The sequence below is a fragment of the Myotis daubentonii genome, chromosome 2, assembly GCF_963259705.1.
Source record: "Myotis daubentonii chromosome 2, mMyoDau2.1, whole genome shotgun sequence".
Lineage (NCBI taxonomy): Eukaryota > Metazoa > Chordata > Mammalia > Chiroptera > Vespertilionidae > Myotis > Myotis daubentonii.
The window spans coordinates 113,131,573-113,145,815 of record NC_081841.1 but is presented as its reverse complement, the minus strand read 5'-3'; the positions used below and the strand labels follow the sequence as shown (position 1 = coordinate 113,145,815).

The 14,243-nt window shown below is 46.5% G+C and overlaps 1 protein-coding gene and 1 pseudogene across 5 annotated transcripts in view; both read right to left on the bottom strand.

Moving 5' to 3' along the window:
* The window catches only part of LOC132228220 (tubulin alpha-8 chain), a 68,417-nt gene extending 64,945 nt beyond the window's left edge, over positions 1-3,472 (bottom strand). For 2 of the 5 annotated variants that reach the window (XM_059684267.1, XM_059684270.1), the window contains exons 1-3: positions 2,807-3,363; positions 1,753-1,893; positions 1,031-1,326 (exon numbers count right to left, since the gene is read on the bottom strand). In XM_059684267.1, the coding sequence (XP_059540250.1) occupies positions 1,031-1,326; positions 1,753-1,893; positions 2,807-3,036 (667 nt within the window). In that variant the 5' untranslated portion in view covers positions 3,037-3,363. Of the gene's footprint in view, positions 1-1,030; positions 1,327-1,752; positions 1,894-2,806 lie in introns of all 5 variants that reach the window. The other 3 variants (XM_059684265.1, XM_059684264.1, XM_059684266.1) reach the window with 3 other exon arrangements.
* A 7,546-nt stretch (positions 3,473-11,018) lies between these two features.
* Positions 11,019-12,942, bottom strand: LOC132226653 (vacuolar protein sorting-associated protein 72 homolog; annotated as a pseudogene).
* Positions 12,943-14,243: the final 1,301 nt, after the last annotated feature.

The window sequence follows — 14,243 nt, the reverse complement described above, 5'->3', positions numbered from 1 at the left end:
AGGTTCATGCTCTTTAGCGCGCACACACACAACAACAACAACATTTAGGACAGCAGTATTACAGTCTCCTACAGCTGAAGGGCTCTTGTGGGGTAAAAAAAGGACTCAACCTATTCTATGTATTATGACCAATACATTAGAAACCACCAAGGGGGACGGGGGGACTTAAATTCACAATAAAGAACAATTTCCCTACAGAACTGCCCATTGATAAAATGAGCTGCTTTAGAAGATAGTGAATCTCTGCACTTAAACGTATTTATGTACAGTCTAGAAGTCTAGATCACTCAAGGAAAAGGAGATGAAAAGGATTAAAGAACCAGGGGAAGGGTCTGGAGTAGAGGAACCTTTAAGTCCCTTTGTAACAAATCCACACCCACCCTTTTGCAGGTTCCCCTTGTATGATGCTAGCCAGGTGTGTGGTATTGAGTCCTGAAGTGGTTTCTCTACAGAAGCCAGTTTATAAATCTGCGCTCTAATGTGCAGAGGTGGGCTGTCTCTGAAGGGGGTGGACATCAATCACTGGAAAAGACACCCAAGAGGTCTGGTGAGTGAGGCAGATGGGAGTCTGAGCAGAGGCACCCAAACTGAAGATAAGTAATTTTTACCTCATAAGTCAAGTTACGAAGTTATCGTGTTAGTTTCTCATTATCTTTTGGCTATCCCCAAGCATACCTCAGCTGTGTCTACATTTGTGCTAGCATTTAAAAGAATAACATCCTACCTAGCCCAGCATAGTACAGGCAAGAGATCTAATGAGAGGACCCCAAGGAGATAGTGACTTTTAGGAGAAAAGAGTCAAGGTCCTGAGACCCAGCAACACATTCCCATATGAAGATTTTCTTTCCACTACCAACTTCAGAGTGTCTGGACTCTCTAAGCAACTCAACCGGTTTCCTATTCTGTGATTTGGGAGTTACTCATAAAAAGAATTGCTCCCAAGCTCCCAGGAATGTCATGATGGACCCCAAGGTCCAGAGGAAAGCCCACAACTACACTTTAAAGAAGCCACAAAAGGATAATATCCTACCTTCTTGGTTTAGCTTCTGGTCCTTCTCAGAGTCAGAGTGTTCATGTTTCTGCTGTTGCCTTGCTATGCTGATGACCTGGAGTACATCCAGCCGTTGCTCCTCACTGAAGGCTGCAGAGCCCACCACTAGCTCCTCAGCCTCCGACAAGCAGCCCAGAGGCAGCAGCACCTGCTGCAGGTAAAGTTCTGCCAAGGCTCTGTATTCTGGAAGGCCCTGATTGTCTGGGTGTTGGATCCAGGCACTGGCCGCTTCTAGCATGGCTCCAGGCTCTTGCATTTTGCTGTATAAAAGAACACTGCAGCCCAAAATAATCCAATCCCCACCCCCGCAAGAAAAAAAAAGTCAGTGTTCCACAGTTGGTTCATTTCTCATAACCACTATACTCTCTTATCCAACTCCTCCCCTGTGTCCTCCAGCCCTTCCTTATGGAATGCTGACATTGAAAGAATTAGGAATTCCTAGAAAATAGCAAAAAGTTCTCACTCCACTATGACACTCCACTCTGTCATCCCATTTCACATTTCCTATTCCCAGTATCTTCTCTCTTCTTCTTTCCTTTAACCCACTCCTAAATCCCTCCTTCCTCATCCTTTCGTGAAAAAAATCAGATTTGGAGGAAAATAGAAGGGAATGTGGAAGAGGAAATACTAGGCACTCATTCAGAAGAGAGCAAAAGTCTTCATTTCTGGAATGATCCAATGAGTCAGTAATAAGGACCTACCACAGCTCCAGGACTTTGGGGGGTAGCTTTTCAGGGACCTGGTAATACTGAAGAACCCAGGAAATAACTTCCCGCCACCGATCCATTTCTGCCAGGGCCTGGATCCCCACAACGCACAAGGAGCATTTCACCTCTAAGGAACTGTCAGCAAAAAAAACCAATTCAGGTTTAGAAACGGTCCCCTTCCATTTCCATTCATACCTCCACCCTGGGACTGTTCTTCCCCACCTTCCAATTTAGCAGCCATCACTTCCATTCTCCCCATTAGTATTCAAAGTGTCCTCACAAGTACAATTGGTCTCATGGGCCCCAACGTAGAGAAAACTGCCCATTCTCCTAGAAATTAAAAGTTCCTATAAACCTCCTAGAGGCAAATCAACTCTTGCCCAACATCTTTGTATGCAGGTGTACTTTCCCCTTTGTATGCCAGAAAGAGAAAAGTACACCTACAACACAGGTGTGTGGGTGGAAAGAGAGCTGGAACTAACAGTTTGTGTAAAGAAATGGGCATGAAGCCTGAGTGTGGGTATAGGGAATCCACTGGCCTCAGTGCCAGCCAGTGAGGTGCCTCCAGGCACCGGGAATCACAGCCTTCAGCGTTTACTGAAACAAGCCCACATACAACCCCTAAAATCACAACCAGGGCTCCTCAGCTTTGACTATTCTACCCACCACCTCCCTAGTGTGATCTAATCCAATTTTACAACCCAAGGCTTTTCTCTAAGTTGATTGTTTAATCCAGTTCTTCAGCAGGACAAGAATCCCATTCCCACTCATCAGCCAAGACCAGAAGTGAACAACTTAGGGATCGGGAGTGTACCTAGGAAAGGACTGAGCCTGCTTAAGAAAATAATTTAATACAATACACATTCTATCTTCCCATCACGCCATCACACTGGAGTAGGGAGCAAAGAATTGGTTAAGCTCTGTTCAGGGGCTCAGTTTTCTCCTCTGTAGAACGGGCACATCAGCCTGTCAGAGGCTTCCTGTGCACATTCTGGGAATGACCGGTTCCCGAAATGCTGGTCCCTCCCCAGGCAATCCCCGCACGTACGTGCCCACAGGCCAGTCAGCCTGGGCGTAGTTGCTCAGGCTCTGGCCGGCTCGCTCGCAGGTGTGCAGCGCCTCCCGGAAGTCCAGGTGCACCACTAAGTGATCGGCCGCCTCCTCCAGTAGAGCCGCGGCTGCCGCCGGCGACAGGACGACGCGCACCGTTTCGCTGCTGCTTAGGGCCCCCCCGGCCCCCCTAAGCGGGGCTGCAGCTGTCGACGGGTCACTCTTCATAGCAGCCTGGTTCGAGGCCTGTCTCTACAGACGTCCACGTGGCCCTTCTCCCGGGCTCCAGGAGCCCTATTCGGCCTGGGAGAAGTGGGCAGTCCTCACAGCCTTATCCACAACCCTTCACGAGGCCGCGTCCTGGACAAGGAAAAACAAGGGGCTATATTCTAAGGCTAAAGCTAGGCTCGCCCGGCGCCTGGGAAACCAGTTTACACCTCGGATGTGCAGAACGGCTGCGTGCCTCAAGTACCTGGCCTAGCTTCTCTGCCCCCACAGCGTGTACGGATGCACTTAAGCCCTGGGAGAATGCGAGTGTCGGCTACTTCCGAAGAACACAGCACTCACCCAACGTATAAACGTTATCTTTCCTGTTCTCGCGGCTCTGCAGCATGGTTTTGGCGGCGCGCGGGACTCTGGGAGTTGTAGTTTTCCGACCCTAGGCTCAGTAGCTCTAGTGATGCAGATAGGCAGATTCGGACTACAACCACCAGCATGCCGCGCTCCCCAAAACTGGCACTGTCTCCGGAGAAAACAAACTGACAGCAGTGCTTTGAGGCCAGGAATATCAAAGGTGAGGTTATGTTCAGAGATGAGTTGGTGCCCTTACTAACCAGACCTGGAAGAGGCCAGACAGAAGAAATTCCAGTAAGGAAATGGAGCTAATGCACTCTTCTGAGCATCTATAGGGATAGCAATTAAGGCAGACCAGGAAAGGCACTGAAAGGAAACAACAGTTTGTACCGCCTTCCCAGACCCAACTCACATTTATCCAGTACTTGAGTGCCTGGCACCATGCTAAGCGCTTTGCGTGCAATCTTATTTAGTTCTTCCCTCAGAACAATGGTTATCTCTACTTTACAGTGTTGCAGAAGACCAAAGAAATACCAAGCATGCTTCCAAGAGAAAGGGAGGGACCCCGTTTATTAACACTAGTGGACTCCGGGAATAATTTCCAAATCAGAGTGAAGAAACACGCTTTTTATAGCCTTCTGGGGTCTTTGTCTTGCAGATATGGTTCCGCCCCCTTTTGTGGGCTTACAGGAAGGCCCCTGGTGTTGGGGGTCCCCAGGTCATATCCGATGATCTGTCCTGGGGCCAGCGATAACGAGCCCCCCCCCCACCCCCCACCCCCACCCCCGCCAGGACAGTGCATTGTTCACAGTTTTTATGGCCTGACATGCCTTGCAAGACCAGTTTCCTCCTCAACAGGAGATGAAATTGTATCTTATTTAAATAATTTGCTCAAATCACACAAGTAGTGACAAAAAATGGCATCAATCCAGGGCTCTTTTGGCTCAAAGGCACATATTTAAGCACTAGTCTATTCTGCCGGATGAATAAATCTGTGCTTTCTAATTAGGGAATTCATGATCATCACACAAGCAAGTTATACAAGTTGAGCCTTCATTGTGTCACATAAAATAAGAGATACTTTGTGCAATGCAATTTATAATAAAGTTCCAGAGCAGAGCAAACATTCAATAAATTATAGCTATAATAATTATTATTAAACAACTTCACACAGATATGTAAAATCACATTTATTTATATTCTTTACTTCACTCAAATTTTGCCCTGCCTCCAAACTTCATAATAAGCCCTCTCAGCTTTAATTTCTCCCCAGTTTCTTACCTTTTGAACTCTCTCCAAACTTCTCTGGAATTCTTTTGAAACAGGAATTTTAGGGTAATATAGGCAGGCTTAAGGAATTTTTAGAATTGGGGTCTGTGGAAAAATCATAGGGATACAGATTGGGAGAAGGTACATCTCCATAACACAAGGAAGCCAGGTGCAGCTACATTTCCATAAGACAAGGAAGCAGCAACAGGGACATCTACATAACACAAGAAAGCCAGGTACAGGGAGCAGCAACAGTTGCATTTACATAAGACAAGGGAGCTGGAAGTATCCAAAAGGGTCTATATCCTATCTAATAAAAGAGAAACATGGTAATTAGCGTACGACCGCTACCCTTCCCATTGGCTAATCAGCGAGATATGCAAATTAACTGCCAGCCAAGATGGCGGCCGGCAGCCAGGCAGCTTGAAACTAACATGAGGCTTGCTTGCTTCAGTGAGGGAGGACTCCAACTTTCCCACCTGCCACTGCAGGCCTCTGAGCTGCAACTCTAAGCAACTATGTAACAAATATAGAAGCTAAACAAAACCCCAGAAACCTGCTTTAGTCCCCAGGGCTTCAGCCAGCAAGATGACAACATTGTAAGCAAAGGCCAGAAACCTACTTTCAGCAGCAGAGGCCTGGGAGCTGGAGCCAAGCCTCAAAGCTAAAGCTGGCCCAGAATAAAAAAAAAAGAAAAAGAAAAAGAGGAGCAGTTGGGAGCTTCAGTCACCCCCAGCCTGAAAACAGCCCTCAGCCCCTCACCCAGACTGGCCAGGCACCCCAGTGGGGACCCCCACCCTGATCCAGGACACCTTTCAGGGCAAACCAGCTGGTACCCACCCGTGCACCAGGCCTCTACCCTATATAGTAAAAGGGTAATATGCCTCCCAGCACCGGGATCAGCGGAGCCAAGAGGCCTCCCGGCACCGGGATCAGCGTGACAGGGGGCAGCGCCCAAACCCCCTGATCGCCCTGAAGCTCTGTGTGTGACAGGGGGCGAGGCCACAACCTCCCTATCTGCCCTGCTCTGTTCCTGACAGGGGAAGGCGCCCCAACCCCCTGATCAGCCCTGCTCTGTGCCTGATAGAGGGGAGCTCCCCAACCCCCTGATTGGCCCTGCTCTGTGCGTGGCAGGGGGTGGCGCCGCAACCTCCCCATCAACCCTGCCTTGAGTGTGACAGGGGACAGTGCCCCAACCCCCCAATCGGCCCTACCCTGAGCATGACTGAGGGTGGCATCACAACCTCCCGATCGCCCTGCTCTGTGCATGACAGGGGGCAGCGCCCCAACTCCCCAATTGGCCCTGCTCTGAGCCTGACCAGGGGCTGCACCTAGGGATTGGGCCTGCCCTCTGCCACCCGGGAGCAGGCCTAAGCCAGCAGGTCGTTATCTCCCGAGGGGTCCCAGACTGCGAGAGGGCACAGGCCGGGCTGAGGGACCCCCCCCCTCCCCGAGTGCACAAATTTTTGTGCACCAGGCCTCTAGTCCTATCTAATAAAACCATAATATGCAAATTGACTGGTGGAAGGACTGGTCGCTATGATACACACTGACCACCAGGGTGCAGACCCTCAACGCCGGAGCTACCCCCTGTTGGTCAGTGTGCACCCACAGGGGGAGTGCTGCTTAGCCAGAAGCCAGGCTCACAGCTGGTGAGCACAGCAGAGATGGCAGGAGCTTTTCCTGCCTCCAAAGCAGTGCTAAGAACCTCTTGGGGGGTCCCAGACTGTGAGAGGGCATAGGCCGGGCTGAGGGATCCCCCCTCCCCAGTGCATGAATGTCATGCACCAGGCCTCTAGTTTACAAAATAAAGAAGAAGGAAGAAAGCCCAGAAAGAAAAGAACAATGAGGGAGGAGGGCATCACATGTCCCATGTGGTTGACCTTTGAGTTCAGGAGTTGCTATAGTGACCACATCAAAAAGGGGGATAGTGGCCAATCAGAGGGGATATCAGGAGATAGGAACTACAGCCTTTATAAACTGTGGAAGAAGGGACAGGGTGGGACTCTTTCCCCCTCCCCACGTGGAAGTCCATTCTGTGGGACTCTTTCCCTCCCTCCACATGGGTGTCTGTACTTGTTCTTCAATAAATCTCCACCTTTGCTATACTACCCTCTGTCCGTGGATTCATTCTTTGACTCCAGTGGACAAAGAATCCGGGTTCCAATCCAAAAATCCCCTATCACTTTCCTCCCCTAGTGATTAGAGAGGCCAGGCACAGGGTATCTGCTTACATCATACATCTCCTTCCTGAAAAATCAGACAGAGGCCGAAAACCAGGACTACAGGCTTTATTAGAGAAAAAGCACCTGCCGGGCTGTCTTGCAAGGGGAGAACAGCAGCAGGTGCAGGGGTGGGCACGCCTTTTGAGGGGCGGAATGGGAAGGGGTGGGGGGCTTAGTGTACTCGGCGCACACTGATTGGTGATTTACTGTATTGTCCATATAGGACAAGGGCTTAGGGTATTTGGCAGGTGTGGATTGGTGGTCCAATGTATAGTCCATATAAGGTACCTGGTTAGTCACTCAGGTATTTCTGGGCTGCAGGTTACGTCATACTCCGCCCACCAGTTGGGGGAAGGGAGGATCTATCATTCCAGGCTTTTGGTAATAGTAAAAAAAAAAATTGAGAGTCCGGGCAAGGTCAGGGGGCGAAGGTCTGTCTTCCGTAACTACTTCCTGCTGAGAGGGGATGTCGTCAGGGGCATCTACCCAGGGTCTCAAAGATTCCAGTGACATAGGTGTCTCTAGGTTCTGAATTCAAGGCTAGATAGATTTCTTCCACCTTCTGGTTGGCGAATGCCTGCATTCTGTTCTGCAAAATACTAGTAAAACAGTGCATGAGACAGGGGTCAAAGAGCAAAATTAAAGAATAAATACCAGTGGGCCTAATAGTGGGAGGAGCCTTGGAGTAAGTGAGCCAAAGATGGCATACCCCCTTCTAGCTGGTTACATCGTCTTTGGTCAATCCTGTCTGACTAACCAGGTACTTATATGGACTATACATTGGACCACCAATCCACACCTGCCAAATACCCTAAGCCCTTGTCCTATATGGACAATGCAGTAAGCCACCAATCAGTGTGCGCCGAGTACACTAAGCCCCCCACCCCTTCCCATTCCGCCCCTCAAAAGGCGTGCCCACCCCTGCACGTGCTGCTGTTCTCCCCTTGCGAGACAGCCCGGCAGGTGCTTTTTCTCTAATAAAGCCTGTAGTCCTGGGTTTTGGCCTCTGTCTGACTTTTTATTTTGGTGCCAAAACCCGGGACTACAGGCTTTATTAGAGGAAAAGCACCTGCCGGGCTGTCTCGCAAGGGGAGAGCAGCAACACGTGCAGGGGTGGGGACGCCTTTTGAGGGGCAGAATGGGAAGGGGTGGGGGGCTTAGTGTACTCGGCGCACACTGATTGGTGGCTTACTGCATTGTCCATATAGGACAAGGGCTTAGGGTATTTGGCAGGTGTGGATTGGTGGTCCAATGTATAGTCCATATAAGGTACCTGGTTAGTCACTCAGGTATTTCTGGGCTGCAGGTTACGTCATACTCCGCCCACCAGTTGGGGGAAGGGAGGATCTATCACTTCCCTTGTCACCAGATTTAGACAGGCCCACCTGCTGGGTTTTCAGTTCTCTGTAGAAAGTTCTATGAAAAACAGAGGCAGAAACATCAAATCCATCAGATTCTAAGGAAAGAGAAGTAAGCACCCTATAGCCATGTAAGATGATGAAGTTAGGACTGAATTTATTCCATCTACTGGGTGCCAGGCTTTATTCTAAGAACTGAGGATCCTCCGTGAACAAATGAGACAAAAATGTCTGACTTTGTGGAGCTTACATTATAGTGAAAGGAAACAAAAAACAAGCAAGTAAAAATATACAGTATTATTCAGATGATAATAAATGCTAAGGATAAATAAGTAAAGTAGAGAAGAGAGACTGAGTGATAACAGTGGTGGGGTGGAGTTGGTATCTACATTTAGCTTTGTTTTCTAACAGTAAATCCAGGGTTGGGAGCAGAGCAGAGAGAAAACGTGGTCATCATGCTCAGGACTAGACCTTGTCTGGGGCACCAGCATTGACTTTGGAATGCCGCCCTTGGGAACAACATACTTTCAGGTCATTTGGGAGAAGCTTCACTCTAAGTCCCTATTCCTCACCAGGCAATATGCAGTCCAAAACAGCAAACTCCAGAGATAAGCAAAGAGCCCTGAAAAGTGGATCAGTCTAAGACTGAACTTACCAAAGTGTTTTATCAGCTTTACCTCAGATTTGACATCATGCTTATTGGACTAAAGAAAAAAATCTGTTTTTCAGAACTGGGTTTAGAAATCTTCCTTGAAACATCAGGAAAGCAGTAGGAGCACCAGAAAACAGACCTAAGCTGGCTTGGGTGGGTGGAGACTGGTACAGCCACATCACTTCACTTCTAGTAGCACCACCTCTAAATTGTTGTTGCCTTGAAAAGACCCCTTCCTTAATCCCAAACAAGAAATTTCCTGCTATTCCAAAATTTTCCAGGAGATGGCAGTACATCCTTAAAAGCAGCAGACCTACCAGAAACAAATTTGCCTACTTTGTGGCTGCCACAGAAGCCAAAATTAGATCAAGATATTTGACAGGTGGATGGGGTGCTAAAAATTATATTAAAATCTGATTCTGTTCTAGTTCCGTGTTTCACCCAATTTTTTACTAAACAGGGCTTCATAGTGGTCTGTATGTCACCACTTAACCTTTAGCACTGTTATGCCCACAAATTGATTCTTCAACACACAGCTACTATGACTCTCCACCATCTCACCTGTGTCTGAATGTATCCAGAATTTCTCAAGCTAAGACATAGCAATCCTAAACATAAGTAAATTCATTCCACCTGACAGAAAGTGAACAGGTATTATAAAAACCTAACCCAGGGTTCATGGTGCAAGCTTTGAAACCACCTTTCCTCTCCTTGGGTAAAACAAGAAGTAGAAATAAGACCTGATCTGTAGAGCCAGATCTATAAGGCATGGCCCAGGTTTAAGTGAAACACAAAATCCACATTCTAAGTCATCCCCTGACCTCTACCCAAGCTCTGGTACTTGGTGTTCTTCCTTCCATTCAGTTAGAGGAAAAGAAGAAATAATCCAATAACACATTGAACTCTTTAAATCACTGGAATATTTCAGGCTAATATAAGGTGAGATGGTATAATATATTGGGAAATTAGTAAGGAAAAGAAAGAACCTGACTCCACCTAAAAGTTCTGTAATTTTACTTTCTAACCTGGAATCCAACTCTTGACTCTTCTTTACAAAGGTCAGAAGAGCCCATCTGTGGTCAGTCCACCCTGTCCTGATCTCCCCCCACGCTGGTTCTACATTTTCTGACAATAGATAGGACCCATAGCTGCCCCTTTGAACAAATCTCATCCAGTCAGAGCCTCTCAGTACAGGGACGTTGGTGGCAAAGGTCTGGATGCAGCAGGATCATATCCAGAGTAGACCTTTGGCCAGAAGCAAGCCAAAGAGATAAATATGGTAGGGTGGAGATGGTGTTTTTTCCAGGATGGTCAAGGGTTGTGCCTCCCTCACTCAGACTTTTGTCAGTTAGATGGCATTTTTATGGCTCTTTTTAAAAGTCTGAACTTGTAGTTCAGAGCAGAATTGAAGGCTTCCTGTTTACTCCACTCCATATCGACACAGAAGAATTCTTACTTGTTTCTGTATCTAAGAAATAATCATCATAATCATACTTCTGTATAGAACTTCATAATAATAATAATGGCTTTATTTATATGGTACTGTATTAACCATGTTCTAGGCACTGTTCAAATACTTTACATTTAACTCATTTTAATCATCAACAGCCCTGTGACAAAAGTTCGAGTGTCATTTCTATTTTGTAAATGAAGAAACTAAGGCACAAAGAGGCTAAGTGGCTTTCCCAAGGTCACACAATAAGTGCATAGTTAGGACTTCAAACTAGGCAATTTGGCCCCAGAGTCTTTCTCCTTAACTAATACATAATACTGGCTCTACAAGGTGCTTTCACTTAGTATATTTGATCTTGACAGCAAAACTTTGAGCAAGGTAACATAGGTATATTATTATTTCTGCTTATAGATGGGAAACTAAAGCTCAAAACACGTTTCAGTGGCAAAATTGGAGCAATTACTGGATATTTTTCCTTTTTTAAAAAATAGAACTTTCTATTTTATTAAATTAAAAAACACAAACAAAACCAGTAAGAACTAGGGGAAGAGATAGTGAGATAAATACAGGAAAGGGCTAGGCAAAGTTTAGAGATGACAAAGGGAGAAACGGAGAGGAGGTGGTACATTGAGAGCCCAAGTCAGGGCAGAAAAAAAGGTTTCTAAGGAATAGACATCTCTTCATTTGGTGACAATTTTCTGGCACAAGACTCAAGGCCCAGAACTAGGGAGGGGCTCAGGAGGTGGTGGGCCAGGACCCAGAGCGGAGACAGTGAGTGACAGTTTGTGGACAGTGATGAACTTCTTGTAAGCCTCATAGATGATCTTGAAGGCTCGAACAGTGACATAGGATATGTCTGTAACAGGGTACTGGTATAGAGTGGGGCCATGGGTCACTTTGAAGACCTCTAAACAGGAGCCTTTGGTGGCCACCCTTTGGAAAACCATTCCTCAAATGTCACATCATTGCTAAAAGTGATGAAGGTACCTAAGCAATGAGCAGGAGGGATGAGGGGCTCTGTCCTGGCACGGAGAGTCAATGCAGAAGCCATGGGAGCAGGATCAAGTGCTTCCATATCAACATTCTCTTCTGTAGGGCCTGGCTTCTCTACCAGCAGCACTGTCACTAAATGGTAGGTAATTATGAGCCCAGGGCACTTTCACTTCTTGTGAACCTGCTTCTCTTTGTCAGCCTGGAGTCACTCATATGTCTCCAGTGAATGTAAGTTGAGCTCCTCTGTGATCTTGGCCTCCATGAGCCTGGGTCAGTGGCTGCTCCCTGTGGGACCCCTTTCGCTGCTTGTGACTGGCTCGGCCTCTCCTGTACCACAAGGATATTTGTTGTGTATGTTCAGCTGTACATTGACTCATGAACTTCCGACTGTCAGAGGCATTATCCTGTAGTTCTAGTGGTCTTGGACCTTCTAAGAGATACCATCTGGGGTGCTGACTGTTTGAGGCATTACTCTCTTGAGAGGCTCCTTTTAGGTGTTGGATACTACTTTGTGCTTCCTTCTTGACTCTTCTAGCTCATCACTGGATGGTTCATCCCCTTCATCGATGTCAGAATCCACCTCATCTTCTGTGTCTGATTGGTCCCTTTGATATTTAATATCTCATGATTCTTCCATGAAATCCCCATAAATCATCTGGTAGAAATCTTTCTCTGCTTCCAGGAGCCCAGAAAGCCAGTTCCCCCACAGTCCCCTAGAGGGTCTGGCCCCTAGCCAAACACAGGTCCCTCACCCAGTGGTTCTCCTACATATTTCTAACCAGACCCCATGCTCAGAGGCATTCTTCAAAAAATCATCAAAGCTACTCTTCATCCTCCTTGAAGTTGATAGGATGCCCGTCTATGGAGACATGCTGTCCAATTCCCACCTTTTCTCACCCATCCTAGGAGTCAGAGGGTTTGCTCAGAGAAGGCCAAGCAAATCTTCACAATTCCAGACCAATCCTAAAAAATGAAACAAGCAATGGATACTCACTAGGGAAAAATCAGCCCTGGCTCCATCATGGAAGGGTGGAAAGATGCTACCTTCTCCTGACCTTTCCTTATCACATTGGATTCAATGTTTTCTTATAGTTATTTATATAATTCCCTTATTCAACTGTGCCTTTCCTGGGAATGGGAACAGGGTCTCACTCACCTCAGGACCCCTGTAACAGCTAGCATTGTATACTAGTAAGACAATAGGCATGTAATGCTCCAGAGCACTGGTTCTCAACCTTCCTAATGCCGCGACTCTTTAATACAGTTCCTCATGTTGTGGTGACCCCCAACCATAAAATTATTTTCAATGCTCCTTCATAACTGTAATTTTGCTACTGTTATGAATCGTAATGTAAATATCTGATATGCTATATGTGTTTTCCGATGGTCGCGACCCACAGGTTGAGAACCGCTGCTCCAGAGGGACCCACCCCTTCTGAGCTGTTCTGCATCATTTGATCTTGACATTCAAGTACCTTCACCAGTAAGCACTGTGTAAAAAGATTGGAAGCTGAGGAGATACATGCCCTAACCCAGACTCCCGACCACCAAAGAGAGAGACATTAAAGGTGTTTCCAAATACTGGAACTCACGGCTTGCTTTCTTGCCCATGTTCCCTCTAGTACTCTCTTCTTTATTTCCTAGAAAATAATTGAATAAGTTCAGTCACCCTGAGTGTTAGAATTTTAGAATTGGGCCCTAGCTGGTTTGGCTCAATGGATAGAGCATTGGCCTGTGGACCAAAGGGTCCAGGGTTCAATTCATTTGGGGGCTCCTCCCTGGCCTGGGCCCTGGTTGAGGCTCATGCAGGAAGCAACCAGTCAATGTGTTTCTCTCACATTGATGTTTCTCTCTGGCTTTCCCTCTCTCTTCTACTCTCCCTAAAAATCAATGGAAAAATATCCTCAGGTGAGGATTAACAAAACAAAACCAAAAAAGCACTTTAGACTTGGAAGAAACTTTATCATATTTTAGTTAAGGAAATGGAGCCTGAGGTGGTTGAACTATAGCCCTATATCACACAGCTGAGAACCCAGCATGCCTTGCCCTAGCTTGTGCCGCCCCACAGAGAACTTCACCTTTGCTGAAAAAATGCTTTCCTCACTAGCTCAGAAATTCCTGCCATTAATCAAATGTACTTTGATTTATAACATCAAAAGTCAACTTTAATGCCCAGATCTTAGCTGGGAAGAGCAGCCCATGGAGGGAGCTACCTGAGGACATTAACAGCCCCAACATCCCTTCCTTCCCCAATGTAGAGCAGCAGCAGTTTCCTGGGGGTGGGGAGCAGGGGTCGAGGGATTCTCAACACATTTTAATATTCTAAGATGACAATGTCCTACACCAGAGTCTCTCAAAAAAGAGTAGGAGTCAGAGCAGATCTAATACACAGATACAAACTAAAGAAGGCAGTCAAAATGGGGAGAAAAAAACAAGCCCCAAATGAAAGAAAAAGAGAATCCTCCAGAAGAAGAGCTAAATGAAATAGAGATGAGAAGTTTACCAGAGTTCAGAGTAATGATTACAACGCTGCACAACACCATGAGAAAACATATAGAAATTATGAAAAAAATGACCAGTAGAAATGAAGAATAACATAGCACTAATACAGAACATATTGGAAAGAATACACCATAGATTAGGGCAGTGGTTCTCAACCTGTGGGTCGCAATCAATGAAAATACATCCTGCATATCAGATATTTACATTACGATTCATAACAGTAGCAGAATTACAGTTATGAAGTAGCAATGAAAATAATTTTATGGTTGGGGGTCACCACATGAGGAACTGTATTAAAGGGTCACAGCATTAGGAAGGTTGAGAACCACTGGATTAGGGGAAGTAGAAGATCAGTGAATTAGAAGACAAGGTAGAAAAAAATCACTCAGTCAGAGAACCACAGAGGAAAA